We start from the raw sequence: 27,414 nt of genomic DNA, 5'->3' as shown, positions 1-27,414 counted from the left end.
CCTGTCTGCTTAGTTTATTTCTGTATTCTTAGTTTAGTTAAGTTTATGTTCCTTTTCTGCCCAGAAATAAAGCTGCGTGTTTTGAGTTTACATCTGCCTCATAGTCCTGTGTAGCCCAGAGTAATTTCCTGCACTTATTTCCTGCCATTGAACGCATCACAAATGCATGACTCCAACCAGTCTCATTCAATGGGTGGACTGGCTGATCGGAGAGATGCTCATTATAGAATGAAACTGGAATTGTGGTAACCTGGGAACCAGTATCCAGTAGACACGGGCAGTTGCAACCTGCAATGTTGACTTCTGCTGTACATCTGGATCCAACTAATCCTGGTGGTAATCTAGTGTGGATCTTTGTCTGCGACTTTGCACACTTGGCATGCTTTTTGTTCTCAGCGGGACAAGGTTGGTCCAGCTCAGCTCCTGTTTGCCCCTCAACAGGAACTGGACCTAGTTTAAATCCTCAGAAGCAGAGGACTTTTGCTTCTGCCACTTTTAATTGACTGTTTGTATTGCTACCAGCTGACCCTAATCGGCTGCTGCCGGTCCAAACAATTTGATTTTGATTTGACTGATAGTTGTTGAATAACAAATGTTGTGGAGCTACATAGTATGTATGTATGCATGTAGCAGTTGAATTGTTTTCAGTTAAATCCTTATTGGTTAGAAATATTATATTTAACCAATATATTGTTTGTTTATTTTTATAAATTGTGTACACAGGAACAAGAATAACTTAATGTATTTAGCTTAATTGGCTGACATTTTTGTATGTTATTCTTGTGATTTCTTATTGGCCTTATTTAATGCAGGCCAGGTGAACCTTTTTTGGGTATGGAAAAGGATGGCGAGCCAATGAACGGCTAGGAGCAGGACTCATTCTGCATTGAAGCTTCCACTGGACTGGTAGGAAGCTATCAAAGACGACGCTCTGTCCCGTAATTTCCGAATACACTGATTTCCACAATCATACACACCAGTTCCCCCGTTTATGGACAATAGCGCTTGGACATCTCTCATGGATATTCAGATAAAACTCATGGACTTCAATGTGGATCAGTGTTTTCGATGTTAACATGTTATTTATGGGGAACTTTTTTTGAGAATCTATATTGCTTGGTATAAGCCAGAAGAATTTGCTTAGTTGTTTTTGTGCACCCCCACTGGGTTTTTCTATTAATTAAATAGCTACAGCAGGAATGATTATTTAAGCTTTCATTTTCTTTTCTTAATTTTCTTTGCTTTCGGTTAAATACATGGTACCTGCAAAAGCATTTTGTGTTGTGTGTATTTAATTACTGCCCATCAGCTCCAGTAGCATTCCTAAATCTTCTGATTAATAATAACCACAAAATCACACTCAATCCCTAGCCTGTATTAACTCATTAGCGCTACATCAGTGTTACACCTGCATTTTGGGTCCTTCCTCCCTGCCTGCCTGCACACAGCCATGACAAGGGGTGACCAGAAATAAGCTGCTGTAGCCTGGCTTCCACAGCGTAGGGAAATGATTCTCCCTCATGCGCAAGCCACAGGTTATTTAATCTCAAAGCAGAGTCAATAATGACCTCCTGAAGCTCCTTGGGTGGGGCGAATGCTGCTGGATCCATAATCTGGCTGGTCTGTACTGTCACGGCGAATGGAGTGAGCCGTGTGGGGAAATAAATGAGGATCCACGCACAGGCACTCGCAGACCTTCACAGTAAAACAAGAAACAACTACACAAAAAACACAGACCAGACACAGAACTAAATCTACACTAAACATTAGACAGAAAACCTAAGAACTAATCCCATAACACAAATAAACAAAAACATAGAATTCCAATAACACTCAACAAAGCACAAGAGTCAGAATAATAATACAAAATACAAAATCAAACCAAAACATGAGAACTCAAAAAAACTGGGTTAAACTGACCCAGAATCTGCGAGAGAATTCAACATGAATGAACTTTATAAAACATGAACAATGAATCAATGGTACGGAAGTAGAGGAAGCAAGAAGAATGAGTAAAGTTTGCCTTATCTGACTGTTTTATTTCGCACAATGCGCCTTATGATCTACCTTCCTTTAGCATGTCCAGAAGTCCAACTTTTTGATGGTTAGCATCTTCCTCTGCCTTTTGGGTGCTGCAGCAGGTCCCTTTGACGGTGCAAAACATTTCATCGACATTGTTGTGTGTGTTGGGGAGAAAACTTACAAACATACAATACAGCACTTCAGAGTCACACTGCTAGCGATCGAAGATTTATGTAAATTTGACAAGCTGAACGCATTCTGTACTGTACAGGAGACATGGCACGGAGGAGATTGATTGACCATGGTCTAAAGCCGATCAGGACGTAGAACACAATGCGCTGTAACAAAAAAATTTATATATTTTTAAAAATTCTCTCTGTAGCTGTAAGGTTAGGTCCAGATACCTAGAGCCACAAGTGTTCAGGATGTAACTCAGTGACAGAAAGCTGTGTATGCTTATCAATAAATCATAATTAACTTGGAGTAACTGATGTTCTCTATTTATTAGTACAATGTAGTATCAGCTAAGAGCTGCTAAATGTCTTTGCAAGTCAAAAGACCTACACTCCAACAGTTTGGATCTTAATATTTAATGGGTTTGATTTTTTTAGTGTTTAGAATAGGGATGGGTATCGTTTAGGTTTTATCCAATACCGGTGCCAAACCGGTACTTTTGAAACGGTGCCGGTGCTTAAACAGTGCTCAAACCGGTGCGTAAAGAATGGAGAACACAAACTTTGTCCAAAAACCTCTCATGTTTAGCTGTTTTATTGTAAAAAGATAACAATATTAGCCTTTTCTGCAGCTATAGGGAATATATGGTATCACTCTTGGCTGGAAGCAGCACTTAAACAATGGAAAAAACACAAACTTTGTCCAAAAACCTCTCCTGTTTAGCTGTTTTCTACTTTTTCTTTGGTCATTTTAGCCTTTTTGGCCAGGGTGAAGGGAGTATCTGCCATCCAACAAGAAGACAACTATGTAACTACGATGTTGTTTGCTAGTTCACCTTACATGCATTAATGTAATAACGTGGTTAGCCTACTCAACGTAAATTACACATGAACAACATTAAGCTACTCACGCAGAGAAGAACAGCTGCTGCTGCCGTCATCATGCGTCATCATTTCTGCTACACTGGCAGGGTTAGGGGCCAGGACTCTCCACTTCGGGTTCTTGGGGGATGTTGCTAATTCCGGGTCTGATAACAAGCACCACACCGGCAGTAGATGTGCTCGGTGTGAGGTCTTGCAGCAAGCTATCAAATACGGTGCATTTTTCGGCTTTTAAAAAAATGCTATGCGTCGCCAGGTGTTTCATCAGATTCGAGGTGTTACTTCCTTTGCACAGTATCACCTTAAAGCACTTGTTGCAGGCTGCTGAGTTTGCATATTTTGCTGAGAAGTACAGCCACACTTTTGACCGCTTCACCTTGGGCATTTTTAATCTGTAGCTCTGCTCTAAAAGAACGTGTCTACCTACTATCCTTGGAAAGGTAAAATGATTGGCTAGAATCCAAAGTGTATGACATCTCAGGGGAAAAAGGGCACCGAAATGTGCGCTGCTTTTCGGTCTGGTTACTACCGTTTATGTCAGAACTGGTGCCATAATGGCACCGGATACCGGTACCCATCCCTATAGTTTAGAACGAGCTCATTTGACCTTTGCTAAATATTCTAGCTTTCAGACATGTGCTTATGAGACAAGTGTAGCTTTTGAGCAGGGTGACCATTTTCATTAGCTCTTTGATTATTGGACAAAATATTCTCTGTGGGAAGTAAATATTTTTGATACATGTATGTTTTATTCAGTGAGATAATATCGACACACTTTCATCCCTTTTATGATTTTTAAAGTGCAGTTGCAAACATTAAAACACTAAAACACGTCCTGAATTCCAGTCTCGTTTCACTCTGTGTTACCAATGTGTAAATTATTTTAGTACTTGAAACTGTATTTAATCTGTTTTTGGCAAATTAATTCAACTCAAAATGTAAGTGTATGGACGAGACAATAAAGTCTGTAACCACAACTCTACAACCATGCAAAAAGAAAAATTACACAGTGTTGCGGTCCTGGGTAGGTGACCCAGGGTTTTGTATTTTGAAATTATTGTATAGTCTTCGTCTTACACTCTTCTTTGACGGGATGAAACCACCAAACTATTCTCAGAGAGAAAGTATCTGACTCAAAAGTAGAAGAAAGAAAAGACAAGCAATAAGGAGGGTGGGGAAACAGAAACCTCTGAGTGTATTGAATGCAGATGGGCTGAAATGTTGTTATTATACACAAATAATAGATAAGAGGCTCATTTTAAATCAGTTTATAGTAAAAGGAAAGAAAATCACCTTGATAATATAATCTCAGTTCTTTTTGGGGTTTTTTTTTTTTTTGCTGTTGTTTTTCACAAATAACACAATCTGAAGGTGGATTGCTTGGCACTTGGAATGGTCTGTCTCTGCACAAAAAAGTATTAAACTGACTTTTTTCCCCCTTCATTGGAATTGACTGACGTACCACTTGTTTTAGTGATACAGGCTGTAATGAAAAACATTTATTTTCTAAATGGGACTCCACAGCCACAGGGCTGGCCCCTGGCTAAGTGGCTTTATTCTCCTGCTTTGTCAGAGTGATGAAATTGCAGTTGCTTTGCAGGTCTCCATTCAGAAGTCACTACGAGGCATTATGAGCAAAATGTTTTCCAGTCATAGAGGGGTCAAAAGCCATCCGTATTTATTCATGAGGCACTGGGGGAGTGCTCTGTCGCGAATGCTGGCCTGTTTTAAGGGCTGGATTAGACTGCACTTTCAGAGGCCCTTTTTTAACAATGCCTCTGCCTTCTGTATTGAACTGCTATTCCATAATGTAATTTACCTGCTCATGCTGTGCAAAGATTGCAGATGCACAAAAGGTTTAGACACTGAGAGCAAAACAGAAATGGCAGTGAGACCAGTGCTTCTGCACTCCACTGAAAGGATGGAGTGCCCTCTCTTGGCTCAATATGAGATTTATTTCCAATTTTGAAGGTAAACAGTACAATATGCATCACCATAATGTGACTAAGCTTTTTGGGGGATTTTTTTCTCAACTTTGCTTTGAATGTTTTTACAAATAGAGATATGAAGTTTAGTTTTAAAGTGAGGACAGACATTAAGGACACTTAGAAGCTAGGAAACATCATTTGTTTATTGAGACAGTTGAAATAAAACAGTCACAGTTTCTTAATAAATTCATTATGTAACAGTCGGGATGCAATAATTAAACACTGTTGATTAACAATGGGTCAATTGACGACATGATCGAAAAGCTGAGTTCAGTCATGTGAATTTGTCATTGTAACACATAGAAGGCTCTCCAAAGCTGCTTCTTGGCGTCACATCAAGCAAGAGAAAAACCTTAACAGCAGTGCAGTGTTGCTGAAAAGCTATTCAGACCTCAGGGTAACTGCAGGACTAGCAGTTATCTGCAGGTTATTCAACAGAAGGACCTCTTTCAGAATATTCACCGTCATGTGGTCGTTCTCAAGAAGTATCGATTCATTCTTGTGCATACAGAATTGTTCATTTGGAATGCTGAAGCCAATTTTTTAAAACCGTAGCAGTAACTGATCTTTCTCAGCATGCCAGTGTATTCCATTAAATCAGATTCTCAGCTTGTCTGAAATAAATAAATAAATAAATAAATGTAACAAAGTGGTGGTTGGGCAAGCGTTTCCTTTAATGGCAATGCAGCACTTTTCAGCCTTATGTGAGCGCGGCTTAATCACTTGTAAGACTTGAGTGAGTGTGTGTTAATAAACATTAGGCTGTCTCTCTTCCCTCGGTGATTAGTAGTTTATGTGCTTGGCTCTCTGCAGGCTGAAGTCACAGTCCTGAAGATTGATGGAGGGCCATGCTATTCAAACAGCAGGCATTGCTGAGACAGAAGCTCTTCGTTTTGGGCAGCCTTGCTATCGGAAGTGTCCTCTATCTCGTGGCCAGGGTTGGGACTTTGGATAGGTAAGTCATGGCGGGTATATTTTAAAACATACATTGCCTTAATTTAAAGCAACTTGCATTACAAACTTTAGTGTTCTATACTTTTTAAACCAATCACAGTGTATTCCAGAAACATTTCTGTACTTTATAAAATCTTGAAGTATTTATGCATTCATAGACATGCAACTTGGCAATGTGTAGCTTTGACAGGTACACATTTAAATCATTTTTTATCCTAAAATGGAGGTTGTGAAGTTCTCCTGACTGAGGCAGATTTTCTGCTTTAGATTAAATGAGAGAAATTCTTCAGTATTTTCATTTCTTGAGGTGAAATTTTTACAGTACTTAGTGCCATCAGTTATTCTAAAAACAAACAAGTCATATATCTGGTATATGCACTGCTGTAGTCATCTTTATTGACAAAGATGTGGTGCTCGCAATTTTGCATGTTGAAAAGGTGGTGTGGTGTGAGGACTTGGGTATGCATAAGAGAAATGGCATTCCAAAGAAATGAATACCATAGTTGATGAGGAACTAACCATGAACCAGTTGAGGGATCTGTTAGACACAGACTGTATGTAAAATATGAATGCAGCGTTCAAGTCTAAAAAGTGGAGACAGTTCCTTAAACCTGCATAATGGCCAGCAGGGGGCAGCAGCTTTGGCAGTTTATGGCTGTTTGTGGTTACTACTCAGTGACTCACTATACTTCCTTGTTTTAAAAAAAGGGTTTTGGTGACAGTGAGAATATTCAGTTCAATACCCCAGAAACAGGACAAACCAGTGGGTGACTTTATGCTTGCTGTGTCCTTGGTGCTAGGACGAGTCTGCTGTGGTGGCGCAACTCACAGTACTTTAAACATCTGCTGCAAAAGCCTTAGTCTTAACATACCGCAGGCTTTTCAGAGGTCTCAGAAGGTCATAGATGTTTCAGGATGTTTCTTTGCATTAGCTTCAGAGAATTGTTCCATTAATAATAAGTTTTACATTCAAGTAGCTTATTTAGTTAAGATTGAAGTGATAAATGTATTCTATGAGCGATAAAATTCCTTATAGAATGAGATACAAAATAAGATAGATGCGTTCTTTTCCTGTGTTTCAGGCTACAGCCCATTTGCCCAGTTGACAGCAGACTGTCCACCCCTGAACCAGAGCAAATTCCTCTCCGCACTCTGCAGTTTAAGCGTGGCCTCCTACATGAAATCCGTAAGGGCAATGCCACCAAAGAGCAAATTCGCCTGCACAACCTGGTCCAACAACTGCCTCAGGCCATTATCATCGGGGTGCGTAAAGGTGGCACCCGTGCCCTGCTGGAAATGCTCAACCTGCATCCAGCAGTTGTCAAGGCTTCACAAGAGATCCACTTCTTTGACAATGACCAAAATTACGCTCGTGGCATCGACTGGTACAGGGGGAAAATGCCCTTCTCCTTCCCTCATCAGATCACCATTGAAAAGAGCCCCGCTTACTTCATCACAGAGGAAGTCCCTGAACGGATATTCAAGATGAACTCTTCCATCAAGCTGCTGATCATCGTGCGCGAGCCTACCACCAGAGCTGTGTCGGACTATACCCAAGTGCTGGAGGGCAAGGAGCGCAAAAACAAGACCTACCACAAGTTTGAGAAGCTGGTCATTGACACCAACACCTGCGAGGTGAACACGAAATACAAAGCAGTCCGGACCAGCATCTACACCAAACATTTGGAGCGTTGGTTGAAGTACTTTCCCGTGGAGCAGTTTCACATTGTGGATGGGGATCGCCTTATTACAGACCCGCTGCCAGAGCTGCAGCTTGTTGAGCGCTTCCTTAACCTCCCCTCCAGGATCAGCCAGTATAACCTGTACTTCAATGCCACCAGGGGATTTTATTGTCTGCGATTTAACATTGTCTTTAACAAGTGCCTGGCAGGCAGCAAGGGCCGCACCCATCCGGAGGTGGACCCATCAGTAGTGACTAAACTGCAAAAATTCTTTCATCCCTTCAATCAGAAGTTTTACCAGATCACTGGTAGGACATTCAACTGGCCATGATGAGCTCAAACTCCTCTGATGAGATTCTTTGAATTGGGGTTTATTTAAAAATGCCAAATTCTGAGACCTCGAAAGACATTAATAGCACTTTGATGGCATTTAATACCAGGATGACAGTGTGACCAAATATAAAAGGAACTTGATGTAAATTTCTTTTCAAATGTGTGAAAGAAAAAAGAACAAAATAGTTTCATGGTTTGACTAAAAGCTGCAGTTCAAAGCATTTGATCTTGCAAATGAACTCACTTGTCTGTCAATGTTTTCCCCATGTAGAGAAAAAAACAGTGCTGAGCTGTGTGATTAACTAAAGAGATTATTTTTAAGAGATTATCAAACACTGACATTCGTGCTGTTAAGATAAGCTATAAGTGTGATGCTTTTTTTCATGAAAAAACACCTTCAAAACCGAACAGAAAAAGTTAATCATTCCTTATCGTGGTGTTTACCTGGCCAAAACTGCATGTAAAATCCAGTTGCCAGTATAACACAGTAGACTTTTGTGTTTGCTCATTGTGTTTTATTTAACGCCTGCTGTGATCAGTCCTTTAGAACAGCGGTCCCCAACCTTTTTTGCGCCACGGACCGGTTTATGCCCGACAATATTTTCACGGACCGGCCTTTAAGGTGTCGCAGATAAATACAACAAAATAAAACTAGTACCGGTACCGAAAAAAAGAAGATTTATTCATAACACACGTGAAAAGACCCAGGAAAACCGAGTTAATGATAAAAACGATAACAAAATAATGCTGAAAACCGATAAAAACCCTGAAAACCATACATTTCACACCTGAGCCTCAACACTCGCGGTCCAGTACCAAATGACTCACGGACCGGTACCAGTCTGAGGCCCGGGGGTTGGGGACCGCTGCTTTAGAAGGTGGCCTCCTTTAGTTTTTAACATAATACCTAGTCTGTAGAACAGATTGGCTTATCAGAATAGTTATAAGTGTTGCAAGCTTGGCTGTCACCATGTCCAAAACCTTTAAAGCATTTAAGACTTGAGCTTGTGTTTATAAATGTAAGTATACTGTTCTTTTCCCCTACTGCTTTCTCATTGGGTTACCAACACTTAGTGAAGAAAAGAAGGTGTCCTCTGATGACTCATGTCAAACCAGCTGTTTGTTCTATGCTGATTTTTTTTAAAAAAGGAAATCTGTTCTGTGCAAATATTCATTCTGTATCATAAGTGTGTTGTTAAATTAATAGAATGTGTAAACATTTGTGAGAGGATTTCATGTGTATTGGTGTATTTTAATATTCTTTTTGAGGGTAGTAGATCAGAAATAACTGACTTGCAGACTTACACCGTGGTTGTAATTCTGAGTGGTGGAAAGAAAGAAACTTAGTGGGGTACAAACCAAAACCACCATCGGTGTCTCCCTGAAGAAATGTTGATGAGATGAGATGAGATGAGATGAGATAGCCTTTATTTGTCAGTTGAAGGTCTTTTGCCCACAACCGAGATGACAGACCTTGCCGACCGTATACAATACAAACATCACATTGGGGAGACAGGTCAGGCCAGGTAGCAAGCAAAAAAATCATCGAAATGTGCAACACAAAAGGATAATGCAGGAATGCACAGGTATCAACACACCATAACACAATAAACACAAACAAGCAACATGGGAAATGTTCTATTGATTCATGTTTCTGGACACAAACGTCCCTACATTATTTTCATATCCCTGAATGTAATGTTTAATCTTGCTTTCATCAATATTTTTTAAAGCAAATAAGTCTGCATTTGGAAAATGGAAGGGCAGTGGAGCAAAGAATTTACACACACACCCAAGTTTAAGTCATATATATCAGAGATTTCTACATTAGCATCAATTCTTCAAAAATTCATTCGGTTACGTTAAGGCACTAAAAACGACAAAGACTAGGTCTAGACACTACAGTTGCTACAGTACAGACTTTGAGTTTCATTAACGTCTGATTTGGTTCCAAAACAAAATAACCCTGTCTTTAGAATAACTTAGCATGAAAACAGGATTCAGAAACAGCTAACCCAGTTCTGTCCAAAGTTCACAATATGGCTACATTAAGGGGCATGAATAGAATAAGAGACTACCAAAATAGTTTTTGGTAAAAAATGTTTCATCATCATTTACAGTTTGCCTTGTACCTGAGCAATACTGTACAGGATTACTGCTGCACAAAGAATCTGGAACCACTCTCAAGCTATGAGAGGATTCTGTCTGCCATGATTTTCTTTAAGTGGACATTTCCCCAACTTTCACTATATACATATATAATGTTCAGACATCAGATTTGTTAAAATGTGGTCTGGTTCTCAAAAGTCTTCCACTCAGATATAGCTCCATAACAACACTATAACTGTGGAAAAACCGAAGAACTGATTAGTACTCATGTACAACCTGATAAGTTAACAGCTCCAGCTCTGTCCATGTGCAAATCTGTACTGGCTTTTTTTGGTATTACCCTCTTAAAATTCCTTTAAAGCTCAGCATAAAATCAGGGCATTGCCCAAAAATGACTCTCGGGGTAAATATAAATATCAAACCAGGTGAAAACTGACGAAAAACAAAACCAATTAAACAACCCTCCTATTGTTTAATTCCCAAACTATGAAATTGCTCTCGACAGGGCGTCAGCGATGACATTTTCCGTCCCTTTCTTATGTTTGATTTGCAGGTTGAAATCTTGCAAAAGAAGGGACCAACGCATAAGTCTCTGATTTGAGTTTTGCATCTGGGAGAGAAACACCAATGGATTGTGGTCAGTGAACACTTGAACAGGGATAGAGCTGGATCCGATATACACCTCGAAATGCTGCAGGGCTAACAACAAGGCAAGGGCTTCCTTTTCAATAGTGCTGTAGTTAATCTGATGTTTGTTGAATTTTTTGGAAAAATAACAAATTGGGCGATCCACGCCGCGATGGTCTTCCTGCATAAGGACAGCTCCTGCACCAGCCGCACTAGCGTCAACCTCGAGCTTGAAAGGGGACATGAAACAGGGGAACTGCACAGTAATGCTTTCGCAGACTCGAAAGCAGTCTGACAAACAGGCGTCCACACAAAAGGCTTCACCGGACTGATCAAATCGGTGAGAGGAACGACAACAGTGGCAAAGTTCTTACAAAAACCTCTGTAATAACCACACATTCCTAGAAATCGGCGCAGCGCCCTTCTCGTTTGTGGGACTGGAAACTCAACGATCGCCTGTATTTTCGCAGTCACCGCCAGTACCTGTCCCTGACAGGTGGGTCAGAGACAGGTTTGTTGGGCAATACTTCAGGTAATGGAGTTAACAAATCCATATTTGTTACAGCCATAAATGTATCTAATTCTATTGCATGGTAGTAAGAAATGAAAGAATGTAACGGATAAAGCAGTGGAACTGAATTTTATGAAGCGCGTTTTTACCATGTTTCACACATCCTTATGAGTCCACTTTTCCCATCCTCTGGGTTGAATGGGACTCCTCGCGGTGGGGTAAGTGGCCTACCGAAGTTGTCTAACCCGCCCCTCCCCGCCGAAGTTGCGCCTCCCATTCAGCGACTTTCCGCCGTGTGTAATTATGTGTTGATGCCGTCTATCCCATCTTCTGTCTGCTGAAGCAAATTCAAACCAACTTTTTATTTCTAGAGGCACTTTTAAAATGGCTTACACGACCGCAGGCGGGACCAAGAAGAAGGTCTGCTACTACTACGACGGTATGGGACATCCTGAGCGTGTGAATGGGCAGCCCAAACTGAGCCATCTGGCAGGCTAACGCTAGCCAGCTAGTCAGTGTAGCTGCTGGTGAATGTATACTGTTTAACACTAGCAAGCTAACGAGTAGGCGCTAATGACCATCGTTTGAAAGGTCTCCGCGGTGCAAAGAGAGTATTCGTGTGTTTACTATTATGAGTAAAAGTAAAAAAAAAATCACCTTACTTCAACCGAGTCAGAGAAAAGAGGAGGGCTTCGGTTAAATTAATGTTGAGAATTTGCGACACAAGCACTCATTGTCACGATTGTATAACTTATAGTTGCAGACGTAGATCGGGCTTTGTGCACCGCGTTACCTCTGTTAAATCAAAAATGATTAGGAACTGATGAGTCGTCGTCAGAGTTACATTCGTAAAAATAATGAAGCAAAATGTGCCACTGTTACACAATTAAGTGCTCAGGCCTTATTGGAGCGTATCACCGTGTTGTCTAACATCACTCTCTCTCATAAGAGAAACCCCTTATTTGTATTCCTCATGTACAAGGAACATAGTTACAGTATCTTGTCAGAATTTTGAAGAGACTTGCAGTAAAAACTAACTTTGTTCACATATAGCCCTGCATTCAGTTTACATGTACTAGAACTAGAACCGTGCATTCAGTTTTCATCTGAATATTTAACAGTCAAATGCTGTGTTATTGTTGTTTTTACGTTGCTTTTTATTTCTCACTAAACACAACAACCCAGTATTTTTTTTTCTCTTTTCTACTTTGCGTGCTATTTCTCTGTTCAACCTGAAGTTGCATTTGTTCTTGCGCCCATGTCCTGGGAAGGTGGCTACAGCCCCATGAACTTTATACCTTTTAATAATATTGGCAACTGAGATCAGCAGTACATTCATAGTCTGAAGGAGGTGTAGTGAGCTATTGTAGGATAACTGCATGTGCAGGTAAAATTGAAGTAAACATCACTGTTTGACCTGCACAATCTTGTGATCTACTTCTTGGTGGTAAGCATCCATAGTTTTTCAGTTACATTAAAAATGCTTGAATTGTACGTATGGTATTACACCGTGAATGATGTTGCTGTTGTTCCCCACTGTTGTTGTGTTAAGAAAAACTCGGTTTTCCCTTTGCTTTTCTGTTATTTGCTGTTCTAGCATTATGTTTGTGTCATGCTAGTTGCTAACTTAGCAGCCACAGAATACCTCAAAGATGTAAAACAGTTAATACCTTAACATATGGGGGTTTCATTTGGTCTTTTTGTTTGTGGTCAGGATTAGAGCAGGAACAGCCAAGAATTAAGAAGGGGGGGAGAAACACAGTACACAATTGGCAGGTTGTCAATTTTGATGAAAAGTACAAAATGTGCTGTTTTTATAGAATGTGTAAATAAGTGTAAAATCTCTTTTGTTGCTCAGACAGAACCTGAAAAGCATCCATTTTTATTTTCATTCGCAGCTTAAATTAATAATTATTATCGGATGGAAATGTGTTTCTTATCTTGTTCCTTTTGTCTTTGCAGGTGACATAGGAAATTATTACTATGGACAGGGACACCCCATGAAACCACATCGTATCCGGATGACCCACAACTTACTTCTGAACTATGGACTGTACAGGAAGATGGAGGTCTATGTATGTTTTCCAAGCATGTGACACTAAGCATACCATAGGTTCTGGCCTTCCTTGTTGTAGTTTCCAACCAGCTTGGAATGTCTTGTGTTTCAGAGGCCACACAAAGCCACTGCAGACGAGATGACAAAATATCACAGTGATGACTACATCAAGTTCCTCCGATCCATACGACCAGACAACATGTCAGAGTTCAGCAAACAGATGCAGAGGTGTAAGTCATTGTGTCCTCTTTGGGACATTACAGAATTTTGTGTACTATTCCAAGTACGAAATACAAGGAGCTCCTCTGCCCTTCTGTTTCCATTCATACTGCTCAAACAAAATTTTGAACACCTTCCTATTTTTTGGTTTCCTATTTATTTATGTATTTATTTACTCTGCAGTCAATGTTGGGGAGGACTGTCCAGTATTCGATGGCTTGTTTGAGTTCTGCCAACTGTCTGCTGGTGGTTCGGCTGGTAAGTCGTGCTAATGATGAATCAGATGTTGCTAAGCGGTCATATAAAAGGTCTTGATAAGTCAGTTGAGTCAAGCAATCTGAATATTTATGTTAAAGATATACTGTGACACAGTTTTATTCATTCTGTTGCAACTCTGGAGGTGATAAATAGTCTGTAGTAGGGTTGTCAAAAAATAGATACTCAGATCCTAACTGACACTAAAACTGACGATTGGATTAGTTACTCATTTATAGCAGTATCAGTACCCACAGTACTGTCTTTGCATCTGCTAGTTGACACACTACTTCCCATAGAACCACAGCAGACAAGCAGGAACATGCACCACGTGATGACATTCACAACACTCACAATATTTTGTGTGGAACATCAGGAAGTCATTGAGCTCCTGTTTCAGCAACATTAGACCTATCTGTAACATTAATAGACACTGCCAATTTAACAGAATAACACAATTATTTGTATCTAAAAAGTCTTGTGGTTCTCAGTCATTTCTACATTGTCTTTGGAAGGATAATATTCCTAAAGACATGACTGTCTTTGGAATAAGAGGTCAGGATTGAATTCCCTACAAAAATGAATCCTTATCTTGTGTACCTTTGTGAACCACCTTTGTAATCCTGAGGATTTGGTGGGACTCCTGAAGTTCTCTCACTAAACCCCAAATCCTGCTTTGTGGTACAAGTTACAAGCACTGTGTTTGTTGACAAGTCATCAACCAGAGTAGAATGAAACATGATCTGTATAGTTAGCACCAACCATCTTTATAAATAGTCCTCTATAAAAGAACAGACAGAAAGCTGTAATTGCTCATGTAGGACCTCATTACTGTCAGTCAAATCCTTGAGAAACAAAGTCAGTGCAGTGGTCATTAGACTGAGGCAGCAAATTCTTTTTATTGTCACCTGTTCCCAGAGAGCACAGTTACAGGAACAAGTTCTTGGCTTTCAGTTGTCCAGCTGTTTCAGTGCCAGCCTTGATTAAACATTTTTCCGGTTATGACAACAAAGTTAGACTAAGTGACTTATTGATTAACTCATCAGATATATATCAGTTTCTTTACAAACTGCATAATCAAACATGTTTCCTGTTGTGTACAGCTGGCTCAGTGAAGCTGAACCGACAGCAGACAGACATTGCAGTGAATTGGGCAGGAGGACTCCACCATGCAAAGAAATCGGAGGCCTCAGGGTTCTGTTACGTCAATGACATTGTGCTGGCCATCCTGGAGCTGCTCAAGTGAGAATATTTCCCGCTTTGTTTCCCATCTACATATAAAAATTCATTAAATGAAAGCAGGTGAAAGACCCATTTCTCACAGCATTGTTTCTATGCAGTGTTTGTACTCATCCGAGCTCTGTCTGTGGCCCTTTTTACCAGGTACCACCAGAGGGTGCTGTACATCGACATAGACATCCACCATGGAGATGGAGTGGAGGAGGCCTTCTACACAACAGACAGAGTTATGACTGTGTCCTTCCATAAATATGGGGAGTACTTCCCTGGAACTGGTGACCTTCGGGTGAGCCTTACACTCTTCCTTCAGCTGGTTACTAAGAAGTCATAATTTCTTAATTGAAAACAGCAAAATCTGTATGATGATATCATAGGATAGTTTTGCATTTGTGTGAGTATTTATTTTTTGTTTTTGTTCATGGAAAGATATAAGGGCTTTGTTAATTTGGTGCAGCTAACACATGCATTTGCACACTGCTGAGGAGTCTATACTTGGAGATTATTCAGTATGCACTTTTTTGTCTTTTTTACCTTTAGGATATTGGAGCTGGAAAAGGCAAATATTACGCTGTCAACTTCCCACTGCGGGATGGCATAGATGACGAGTCATATGAGCAAATCTTCAAGCCTGTGAGTTCCACAAATGCTTGTTTTGCACTGCAAATATAACTGACCCTTTAAAAGTCACAGCACTTCGTTTTTTCGCTCTTCCCAAATGAACTGATCCAGAAGGAAATGATTAAATAGTAATATATATATAATTTAGGGATGTCCGCAACTAGTTGCCCAGCTGACTACTCGTCGCTGTCGTCACTAGTCAGTACCAGACTTGCTAGTCTAATTGTTATACTTGTTAAAATTTTAATTGATGCCCAATGCTGCCATCTGCCACCAGGTGGCAGCATTGGGCAATCTGCTGTTGCGTTTCCCAACAGCAGATTGTTGTTGGGAAACGCCATGAATCTATCAATCTAGACCAGTGTTAGGCAAGGTCCAGGCCTCAAGTGCCGGTGTCCTACAGGTTTTAGATATCACCCTGGATCACACCTGAATCACACTACCAGGCCTCTAGAGAACTTCAAGACATTTTGAGGAGGTATTTTAGCCATTTAAATCAGCTGTGTTGGATCAAGGACACAACCAAAACCTGCAGTACACCGGCCTTTGAGGCCTGGAGTTGCCTACCCCTGATCTAGGCTAACGTTATTAGAATGAGATCGCGGATACAACTGGAGGAAATTAGCTTTCTCTGACAGGATGCAATAGGGTGATGAGTTAGATCATTTGGGACAACTTCAGAGTAGAGTCAACGCTCCTCCATATTGAAAGGAGATGGCTAAGGTTGTCGCCTCCAGGGTAAGGTGTTCCAACTGGGCGTTTATCTGGGACATGCTTGAGATATTACGTCTGGGAATGGCTAAACGTTTCCTGGATACGCTGGTGGAGGTGGTGAGAGGGAGGTCTGGGCTTCCCTGCTGCTTCCCCCACGACCCAACTTTAGATTGTCTTAGTTTTGTTTCCTAGTTTTAGACTAGTCGGGCAGTCTAAGTTTTTTTTCCCACGACTAGTCGACTAGGAAATTGATCACCAGGAACATCTCTAATATAATTAATAAATAAATATATTGCTGGGGGGAAAAAAACAACAGATAAAATATTGTATTTTCAAAGGCAAACCAATAGAGAATTACCATGTTGTCTTTTAGCTCACTGTTCTGATTTTAATTGTAGCTACAGCAGGCAATTCAAATCTAAAGTACTGTAGTCACATAGGAGACAGACAGCTACTCTTGTTTTTTTTTATTGATGCTTGCAGCTGGCACTCGGTAACATTTATAGGTGTAAGTATTTTCTATTCTTCTTTTCAGATGCACAATTTGTGTATCTAGTGTGAATCTATTGAAACAGCGTGCCAGCAGAAGCATTACAGTGCAATAGTAGTGACATGTTTTTATCCTGTGACACAGCGTAAGTCAAATATTAGCATAAAATTAGCTTAGGCAGTGTTTTCACAAGCATGTTGTTGCAAAATTCTGTGCTTTATCGGAAGATGTTGAAGCAGCCCCCTTCTTAGATACAAAATTTGTGTTGCATGGCTCTTGCTCTTAGACGCACACGGGCTTGTGTCGTCATTATGTTTAACAGAAATTATAGTGCTTCCTTACGTCTAAAGAATTAGAGATAAATATAAAGGTGTTGACAAGGAGTCACAGATTTTTCTACTTTGATTGTGTAGGTGATGGCTAAGGTGATGGAGATGTACCAGCCCAGTGCTGTGGTTCTTCAGTGTGGTGCAGACTCTCTCTCAGGAGACCGCCTCGGCTGCTTTAACCTCACCATCCGAGGTAAACATACACAGTACAGTAATGCTGAATGGTGTAATAAAGTGATGTCACAAACCATACTGAATGTCTTGCATTTTGTGTGTTTTTCCTGGGTTTTTTAATCCTAAAAGGGCACGCCAAATGTGTGGAATACATCAAGTCCTTCAACCTGCCACTGCTCATGCTGGGTGGAGGAGGATACACCATTCGAAATGTGGCCCGATGCTGGACCTATGAGACAGCTGTGGCTCTGGACACTGACATCCCTGACGGTTAGTCACTTTTTCCATGTCAGTGAATGACTGTAGTTAAAATTGTCTTGGATTTCTTTGCTTTCTTTGTTATACAAGAAAGAAGAAAAAAGCTAAGTGGCAATCTGGTTTACCGAACCGGCACTTAATAGGTGTCCTACATTAATAAAAAGAGCGATTCGTTTAACTCGCCACATCATTGAGGTGACCAGGGTTGTTCTTTGTCACTGACTCTTTTCATAGCTTCAATGAACACAATTTCTAGGTGCAGCCCAGAGTTAGAGGTGGTCTCAGAATAACCTCTCTGCTTTTTGCAGACGATGTGGTTTTGTTCATTTCATCAAGCTATGACCTCCAGCTTGCACTTGGGTGGTTTGCAACTGAGTTTGAAGTTAGTTGAGATGAGAACGAGCACCTCGAAGTCTGACTCCATGTTTCTCAGGCGGAATTGAATTGAAAATTGAACTGATGGTTGGACAGATCCAAGATGGTTAACACACACATACAGTCCATATGGTTAACTTAAATTTGGGTGCTATTTATTTAGGGCAGCAGTGCTTTATAGCCTTGTTGAGTAGTTGTGCACACCACTTAACTGATATATTATCTAATTATTACTTAAAGTAGAGCCTGCTGAGGCTGAAATAATCTGGGTGTATAAAGACCTCTATAGCCTTCTCTTGATCTCTGTGTGAAGTTAGAGACCCCAGACTACATTAGCAGTTACTAGCTTCTTAAGAATTGGTGCCAGAGGAGTGTACTATGCTTGCCATAGACAAGCTTGACTCAACAAAGCCTAAAAAACAAAATAAATATCACTGCAGGACCATATGTATATTCTTTTTAAATTTTGCAGGTATAGATCAAATAAGTGGAGCATGTCAAACAGTGATGCTGGTCATTTAAAGTTTAATGTGTGTGTCTGTAGCCTGCAGTGTGAGGCTTGTTGGAGGTGATGGAGTTTTTAGTTAACTTCACCTTAGGGAAGGGCCAACCTGCTTCCTGCCTTTGCTCACAAGGAGCTGAGTCAGCAGACTGTCAGATTTCCACATAAAGAGGGGGGATGTAATTAGAGCGTGGAATGGGACAGCAGTTCTCTTAACGGGATTTCAACACATTAACTTACCTCCCTACACATTTCTCTTCATCTTGCCCTCACTCATGATCAGTGTAGGTTATAAAGTTTCAATAAATCTTAACAGGTGTGGTAGCACCCCTTTTTCTTTTAACGTGATTCCTCATTTGACAGATTTTCTCCAGCAGTTTTTTTTTTCTCATCTCAACGATGTTTCTGTTGTAGAACTGCCATACAATGACTACTTTGAGTACTTCGGGCCTGACTTCAAGCTCCACATCAGCCCCTCCAACATGACCAACCAGAACTCACAGGAATATATGGACAAAATCAAGTATGTCAAATGTGAAACTATTTGTTTTCTTTCTAGAACTGCCAGAATTGCAAGCCTAGAACTGCTGGAGATTTGGAATAATTGTGGAAAAAGAATGTTATTGACAAGTTAAAAATACATTTTGGACAGTGTGGTATTAGTTTAATTAAAATACAGAAGGAATGAAAACAGATTGAACTTAGAAAGCTGACCTCACAGTTGGCTAACTAATAAATGAATTGTTGTATAAGTTAGATAGTCAATGTCCACAACTGGACCTGCAGCTTCTCCACTGTCCACGCTGCCCCACCTCAGTCCGTAGCCCTTCACCTCCTCTGCGCTGCTTCTCAGGCCTGAAACCCACCCTGAGAGCCATCCAGTTCGGTGGCTGTGCTCCAGATTTGACTCTTTATTTGCTCAGATTAGTTCTCCACCCTCTGGATTCTCTGCTCATTTCATTTCCCCTGCTTCTCCGTACAGCCAACAATCTGCCCAGTACTCCACACATTCAGACACGCTCTCCACACTCTGACGCCTCTGCCTGGCAAAACATCTATCACCGACCCATTCAGTTCTACAGTCATTATTCCCCTTATATATTAATCTGTCAGTCAACTCTAGTTAACTGTACTTATATCAGCCTTCATCTCAATTCAGCTTTTTCAGTTCTATTCTGTTCTATTTATCACTGAAACACAACAACATCGATTTGAAGTTCTTTAAGACCCACAATAACAGGCAGAAAACGTTGACTTGCTATGAGCAAGCAGCAGTGGAAAGGAAACAACCACCTTCACATTACAATGTCAAAATGTTGCTAGGCTAGAAAAGTGATGTACAACAATTGATTAATAAAGACATTGAAATGCAGATGATCAGTATGTGACTTTTCAGGCAGCGGCTGTTTGAGAACCTGCGGATGCTGCCTCATGCTCCAGGGGTTCAGATGCAAGCCATCCCAGGGGATGCTGTCCCAGACGACACAGTGGATGAGGACACAGAGGATCCTGACAAACGCTTGTCCAGTAAGACCTTCATTCGTTTTCACAAAGCATCGGCTTCTATGGCGTACGTTGCATTTTTGGTTATAGCTTCTTTGGCAAGCCTCTTTCTGCTGTCGTCTACAATTATTTTCTAAGACAAGATGGGGGAACAGGCACAAAACAGAGAAATAAGAAAAGCCTTCTGAGACACTAAGTGGCAAAAAGGTGGAAAATAAGACAGAGGGGGATGTTATCAGTGCAGTTCTGCAGTATCTTCATTTCTGCATTGTACCACATTAGCCTTACGGTCCCATTACTCTGGCTCTCAACTTATGAAATGATCAAAAAATGTTTTGAATCAAAGGGTGAAGAACAGTATTGAGTGGGAACACTAAAATTGGAAAATGCCTGCAGTGTTTACCCAGACATGTTTGTAATTTAGACCAGGGGTCGGCAACCCTGGGCACTTGTGCCACAGCTGGCATGCGAAGGGTTAACTGATGGCACGACACGCAGTGAATTAATCTGAGAAGGTGTATTAAAAATAAATGGCCGGGCCACCGGTGTACATCGCAAATTAGCTCGCATAGACACATTAGTTGTGCTGCTTCTTAATGACGGTATCTTAGCTAACAACCCCAACTACCAGATTCAACTTTTAATTGCCTAAAAATCACTTAGCCTACCGGTGAGAAGGACGTTGCTAGCTGGCAGTTTTTTCAAGCAATGTTGAAATTTCCACATTCCGACACTTCAAATGCTTCAGGAGCTCAGCGCAGCATCAGCAACACGGAAATACACATAAATATAATACTGCACTATGCCAACATCTGCAAACAAAAATAGTTCTATAAATTAGTTCTATATAGTGTGTAACTGTTGATATAGAGCGTTATTAAATTTATTCCTAATGCAATGGTTGATATGGCACAGTGACTTCTGGGGAAATTTTAGATGGCACTCATCATCAGAAAGGTTGCCAACCCATGGGAGAAAGGACCCCAGGTTTGGAAAAAAGGAGCAGCAGTACTGCATATGCATTATTATGCTGTGTTACAACTCACTCACTCAAACTCACCAGAGTTTGGTCTTTGATTGCAGTCCGTGCTACAGATAAGAGAATAGCCTGTGACGAAGAGTTCTCAGACTCTGAGGATGAAGGGGAGGGAGGCAGGAGGAACACAGCCAATCACAAGAAAGGAGCCAAAAGGCCCAGAGTGGACGAGGACAAACAGGAAGGAGAGGAGAAGAAAGCTGGTTGGTTACTTTGATGCTTACTCGATTGTTGTTATTAACAGTGTAACAATGTGTAACGCTGATTGTGATTAAAAGGTTTCTTTCTTCCCCATTTTTCACACCTTAGATATAAAAGAAGAAGAGAAGACAAAAGACAGCAGTGCTGAGAAGACTGACTCAAAGAGGTGAATGTTTGAATTCATTCACACACTGAGTGTTCTCGCTCCTTTTTAAATGCAGTTACTGCATGCTTTTTCAAACTGAGTATGAGGTTGTGTTGTGCATGACAAGCAGAGCTTTTATATGCACAAATCTGATTAGGGCACAATACTTCAAAGATGTGGAGAGACTGTGGGATTGTTGTCATTTTTCATGAAGTTATTTTACTGTGACATCAAAACACAAAAGATGCTTCAGAAACTCAAGTGAAAGCGCCAGTGCAGTCAGCTGTTGCTCTGATCCGGAGCTGTACCTTGTTCAACCACTGGGCTACCACAGTATGTGCACACGTTAGTAGCCTGTTGTTCTAATGTTATATGTAGCCAGTACTTAACTCATCACTATAGCAACATTTCTGTTGTTTGAACTAATCGATTTTTCTTCCTCTGCAGTGTGAAAACTGAGCAGACCAGCAGTACCTAAAGTGTTCTTATCCAAAGATCTTAACTGGTGCTGTCGAGCCTCAAGGATCCTGCACTTCCCCAAAACACCATTAAGAAGCATTATATTTATTATGACTCTTTGTTTTCTACTTGTAAATTGTCTCTTTGTGTTGTGTGTCAGTGGTTATCCTGAATTCAGCCCTTGAATTTTCCAGATTTGGTGCTTATTAAACGATGTGAATCCAATGTGCTTAATCTTCTGAATCAGCTCTTTTGTCGTTAAACAAGAGTTTAAACCCTTACGTGAACCTGTAATGATTTTACAGCTGAATTTTGATATTTTGTGCTTGTTAATAAAAAAAATTTTATACTGTTGTCTTTGAGATTGTTGTTTCAGCTCATCATAGATTCATGTTCTGAACATGTTCAGCCACAAGAGGGCTTTCTAACCTGGGAAAAGGCATCACAGTACATGCAATTTATTTCCCAGACACAGGTGGAATGAAGGATTATTACTGGCATGCATATGTAATGCATAGCTTTCATACAGTGTTGCTGTGATGGAAGCCCACCTCAGCAGTAACTAGGAGTAACTAGTGACCCAAACTTGTGAACTTGGTTATTTTCATTCAGCTTCTTCATTCATATAACAAGCTGAATGACAAGGAAGTATTGACCACTTGTCAGTTTCCGGTCTATTATAAATATTTTGCTCATGGTTCTGAGAAGTGGTTTTCCGGAATAGTGAATTGCGTATCCTTTTTGCTGGACAACAGCCTGCAGTTGTTTGTTGTAGTTTTCAACGAGTCATGCGCATGTCTCCTGAGCAATCCCATTCTTTGACAAATCTCTCAGGCTTCTCCATATTTGATGGTCTTCTGGCATGTACCTTGCTCTTTAGTTCAAAAATCCCTGAAAAGTTGATCCAAAATGCTGCAGCAAGAGTACTGACAGGGACTAGAAAGAGAGAGCATACTTCTCCTATATTGGCTTCACTTCATTAGCTCCCACTTAAAATTCTTCTCTTTACATGCAAGGTCTTAAATAATCAGGCCCCATCTTATCTTAATGATCTTATAGTACCATATCACCCCATTAGAGCACTTCGCTCTCAGACTGGGCTCACTTGTAGTTCCTAATATTTAAAAGTAGAATGGGAGGCAGAGCCTTCTTATCAGGCCCCTCTTCTGTGGAACCAGCTTCCATTGTGGATTCACGAGGCAGACACCATCTCTACTTTTTAGATTAGGCTTTCTTCCTGTTAAAAGGGAGTTTTTCCTTCCCACTGTCGCCAAAGCACTTGGTCATAGGTGGTCATCTAATTTGGGGGGTTTTCTTTGTATTATTATAAGGTCTTTACCTTCCAGTATAAAGTATCTTGAGCCAACTGTTGTTGTGTTTTGGCGCTATATAAATAAAACTCAATTGAGATCACCTCAAAGATTTTCAAAGGGGTTTAAGTCAGGGGTTGGTGCAGGCTGGTCAGTAATGTGTGACTTGACCTTGACCCAATTTCCATCCAAATTAAATCAGTTCAAGCTGGTTTTTGATATCAACCATCACATAACATTTGAAGTGAAATATTAAAAACTGTGGAAGCTAGCCTGCTAACAAACAGACAAATGGAACCGAGTTGATAACCCCTCCCTTTGGAGGGAGGAAAATTGGTTTGCTACTACATATTTGACACATTCCTCAATTAATCTGAAATCTTGAATCAAGTGTGATGGCCTAGAGCATATGTGTCAAACTCTGGCCCGCGGGCCAAATTTGGCCCACAGCCTAATTACATTTGGCCCGCGAAGCCATACCAAATTACTATTAGAGCAGGCCTACTGGTATTATACAGCTAATATATATATTGTTTAGTATTAAGCTTTGCTGTTCCATATTCAGTTTTTCAGCTAAACTTGTTTGAGTCCATAAGAAAAGATTCATTCTTATATCTGGAGGAAGATTATTTTTTTAATAAATATTAATGTTAGCCCGTGACTTTGTTCCATTTTGAATTTTGGCCCACTGTGTATTTGAGTTTGACACCCCTGGCCTAGAGAGTTATTTATTCCGTTGGATAACCAATGGCACTAACAGATTTTTCCCCAAATTCAAAGAGTCAAAGAGATAAATCTTTTCAATATGAACTTTGCTTTGTGAAAATCTTAAAATAGAAATACACTCTTTCTTGAATTATTTTGCTATAATAAAGACGCTCCAATACCAGCGTTATATCATTGTTATTATTATTCCTTTTACAAATCCTGACTATGAAATCCTCGTGCCTTTCTTCAGCGTCACAAATATAGCCCCTAACAGAATCTTATAATCAGTGTTTAGCAGAGCGATTGGTATTAAATTGTCTAAAACTCTTTTATCTTTGGCAGATTTAGTAACTGTTTCAAGCCTAGCATCCATTCCTTTCTTCTCTGCATATTCTTATAAAGTGCCAGATAAGAGGGATCTTAGTTCCTTCCCAAAGATAAGGCCATAATCCTGTCTGTCTCTCGAGAACTGTTTAAAGCCATTTTCGTGTCTGCTGAGCTCAGTTCCTCAATTTCAAGCTCTGACTCACTCAGATGTTTAAAGGAATCCTCAATACACAGGATGATGTTCTGAATCTTATCAAACACAAACTGTTAATAAGAGAATCAGTAGTGTAATCACCTGCAGTCTGCTATATTACAAGTGGTGTGAACGTTCAGGATATTGCCAATGCAATGGTATTTAAGAGAATATTGAGTGAATGGATGTTTTATGGGCACACATTATGAAGTAATGAGAGGTTATGATGTGCTGTTTAGTGCAGCCACGTTGAACTAATTGTAGTCTAGAAAAAATGAATAGAAAAAGCACTCTCGCTTGATTTAAAGTGACTCATCGATACTTTTTCTGCCTGTGCTTTTAAGACAATATGCTAATTTGCAGGAATATCAGCAGGTGTTACATCATATTCCTTGGTAAAGTCATTGTTGTTGTTTGTCATTACATGTTTCCAGTAGTCTGGTGCCTCAAGGTTCATACTCTAGATTATTTGAACCAATCGTTCTCCGCGTTGCATTGTTTAATTCTGTGCTCGCCGTCATTCTCCCTTTCAGACTTTCTTTCATGCCACCTACCTCATCCCCATCTAAATCTCAGACAGCCCAGCCAGAGTGCTATTCAATACTGGACTAGTATTGAAAAGCCTTCAGTTAATCCAAAATGCTGCAGCTAGAATACTGACAGGGACTAGAAAGAGAGAGCATATTTGTCCTGTTTTGGCTTCCCTTCATTGGCTTCCTGTTAAATCCAGAATTGAATTCAAAACCCTGCTCCTCACATACAAGGTCTTAAATAATCAGGCCCCATCTTATCTTAATGACCTTGTAGTACCATATCACCCTATTAGAGCACTTTGCTCTCACACTGCAGGCTTACTTGTTGTTCCTAGAGTATTTAAAAGTAGAATGGGAGGGAGAGCCTTCAGTTTTCAGGCCCCTCTTCTATGGAACCAGCTTCCAGTTTGGATTCGGGAGACAGACACTATCTCTACTTTTAAGATTACGCTTAAAACTTTCCTTTTTGCTAAAGCATATAGTTAGGGCTGGACCAGGTGACCCTGAATTCTCCCTTAGTTATGCTGCAATAGGTGTAGGTTGCTGGGGGATTCCCATGATGCATTGAGTTTTCCCTTTCCAGTCACCTTTCTCACTCAGTATGTGTTAATAGACCTCTTTGCGTTGAATCATACTTGTTATTAACCTCTGTCTCTCTTCCACAGCATGTCTTCTACCCTGTCTTCCTTCTCTCACCCCAACCGGTCGCTGCAGATGGCCGCCTCTCCCTGAGCCTGGTTCTGCCGGAGGTTTCTTCCTGTTAAAAGGGAGTTTTTCCTTCCCACTGTCGCCAAAGTGCTTGCTCATAGGGGGTCATATGATTGTTGGATTTTTCTCTGTATGTATTATTGTATACAATATAAAGCGCCTTCAGGCAACTGTTGTTGTGATTTGGCGCTATATAAATAAAATTGAATTGACTTACTAGCGGAGTATCCTTGTCTCTACAGGACCCATACCCTGACATAATCTTTAACAACAAAAAAAACAAGGGGAAGTTTCATGATGATGTCAGATATCTGTAGAGATGTTCTGTTTCAGAGAAATTTCAAACTCGATGTGTGTCTATATATGTTGATTGCTTTTAGTTAACAAGTTTAGTTTAGGGTTAACTCCACATCTTATTAAATTTCTTTCCTCTGGACTTTTTTCTTTCAGCATTTATCAGTCATTACACAAACTGCCTTTTCAATCTCTTTTCTATTACTGTCCGATTTCTGCTGCTGCTGTGAGCTGATCAAAAACGGACCTGTCCATTTCACATCAAAGGCACCATCTGAAATTCTTCTTTGTATCTCTCAGTAGGTTCTCAGTTATCCAGGTCATGGTAACCTAAGGAGATTGGAAAAAAAGCCACTGGACTTCTTTTAAGTTTCCAGATAGGAGGCGAAACATCGTCAAGAAACTCAAAGAAGTCCAGTCATATTTTTCCCAAGCTCCTTAGTCCTCTTTGTGTCGTTCAAATAGATAGATATGACTGGTTGTTAGAAGTTTCAACTTTTGAGGAAGATTCATCGCCTACATGAACAGAACTATATTATATTGTGTACTATATACAAAAAAATATATGTGTATTGAAATGCATGTGTGCATATTCAGGTATGTGACCATGGCTGTAGCTCAGGTGGTAGAGCAGGTCAGTTACTAACCGGAAGGTTTGTGGTTCAATCCAAGGCTCCTCCAGTCTGCATGCCAAATATCCTTGGGCAAGATACTAACCCCATGTTGCTCTCCGATGTATGAATAAGCACTTAACAGCTTAGAAAAAGTGCTTGTGTGATTGGGTGAATGAATTAGTTGCTTCGAGTGCTCAGATAGAGTAGAAAAGCACTATATAAGAACCAGTCCATTTACCATTTGTGTGTATTTTGATCTAAATATGTGTACTGAGATCTGTGTGCGTATTCAGCTTAGGGAGTGTGTAAATAAATCTGTAGGCATGCACAGATATCAGTCACAGTTCTCCCAGCCTTACAAGTGGCAATTGTTTTTACACCTGACCTTTGTTATACAGCTGCTGTGGCAGATCCACAAATGCATGTAGTGATCTACAAATGCAGACAGTTATCTGTCAGTTAGGGTTTCATTTACCCTGAGCTCAGGCTCACACACTCAGGTTTCCAGCAATGCTTAGAACGTACCAACATATGTGGCGTATTAACAGCTATATGATTAAGCTCCAACCTTGTTGTGGTTTAGAGAGTTGTTATTTTGTCCAATGATGATAAGGCTAACCACGGTAGCATTCCCATTGAAAGAAAACTGGATTACTGAAAATTACATTTTGTGGATGTGGCCTGTGTCCTCAGTTCAAAGTACATAAGGTATAATAAATGTACTAATATCCATGGATTATATAACACTGCTGTAAAAATTTAATTTGACATTGAAGAATGTGGTTTATTCAAGATTTTGTATTCTAATTAAATCCACAGATGAAGGATCAGTTCAGCCAATAAAGCAAATACCAGTCTGGCAGGGTTTTTTTA

General features: G+C 40.3%; 2 protein-coding genes across 7 annotated transcripts in view; both read left to right on the top strand.

The window, feature by feature from the left end:
* The window catches only part of LOC147313394 (heparan sulfate glucosamine 3-O-sulfotransferase 5), a 145,047-nt gene extending 135,826 nt beyond the window's left edge, over window positions 1-9,221 (top strand). For all 4 annotated transcript variants that reach the window (XM_086262902.1, XM_086262901.1, XM_086262900.1 and 1 more), the window contains 2 exons: window positions 5,879-6,020; window positions 7,102-9,221. In XM_086262902.1, the coding sequence (XP_086119028.1) occupies window positions 5,914-6,020; window positions 7,102-8,032 (1,038 nt within the window). In that variant the 5' untranslated portion in view covers window positions 5,879-5,913 and the 3' untranslated portion in view covers window positions 8,033-9,221. The remainder of the gene's footprint in view (window positions 1-5,878; window positions 6,021-7,101) is intronic.
* A 2,315-nt stretch (window positions 9,222-11,536) lies between these two features.
* LOC147313393 (histone deacetylase 2) lies at window positions 11,537-22,208 on the top strand. 3 transcript variants are annotated; one of them, XM_086262896.1, is made up of 15 exons: window positions 11,537-11,720; window positions 13,244-13,356; window positions 13,450-13,567; window positions 13,740-13,814; window positions 14,915-15,053; window positions 15,195-15,336; window positions 15,588-15,680; window positions 17,286-17,394; window positions 17,505-17,645; window positions 18,925-19,033; window positions 19,907-20,037; window positions 21,097-21,252; window positions 21,359-21,416; window positions 21,640-21,728; window positions 21,843-22,208. In XM_086262896.1, exons 1-15 carry the CDS (start codon window positions 11,666-11,668, stop codon window positions 21,845-21,847), a joined length of 1,533 nt encoding a protein of 510 aa, XP_086119022.1. In that variant the 5' UTR covers window positions 11,537-11,665; the 3' UTR covers window positions 21,848-22,208. The 3 variants fall into 3 exon arrangements, with proteins under 3 accessions (XP_086119022.1, XP_086119021.1, XP_086119023.1); XM_086262895.1 differs by having other exon boundaries at window positions 21,640-21,740; XM_086262897.1 differs by lacking the exon at window positions 21,640-21,728 and having other exon boundaries at window positions 11,538-11,720.
* Window positions 22,209-27,414: the final 5,206 nt, after the last annotated feature.

Source organism: Aulonocara sp. 'chitande type north' Nkhata Bay, linkage group LG15, assembly GCF_057382095.1.
Source record: "Aulonocara sp. 'chitande type north' Nkhata Bay isolate Kocher_YH1m ecotype deep benthic linkage group LG15, A_spYH_male_GT1.1, whole genome shotgun sequence".
Classification (NCBI taxonomy): domain Eukaryota; kingdom Metazoa; phylum Chordata; class Actinopteri; order Cichliformes; family Cichlidae; genus Aulonocara; species Aulonocara sp. 'chitande type north' Nkhata Bay.
Note: the sequence above shows the minus strand (reverse complement) of the source record. Positions and strands in the feature narration are given on the sequence as shown.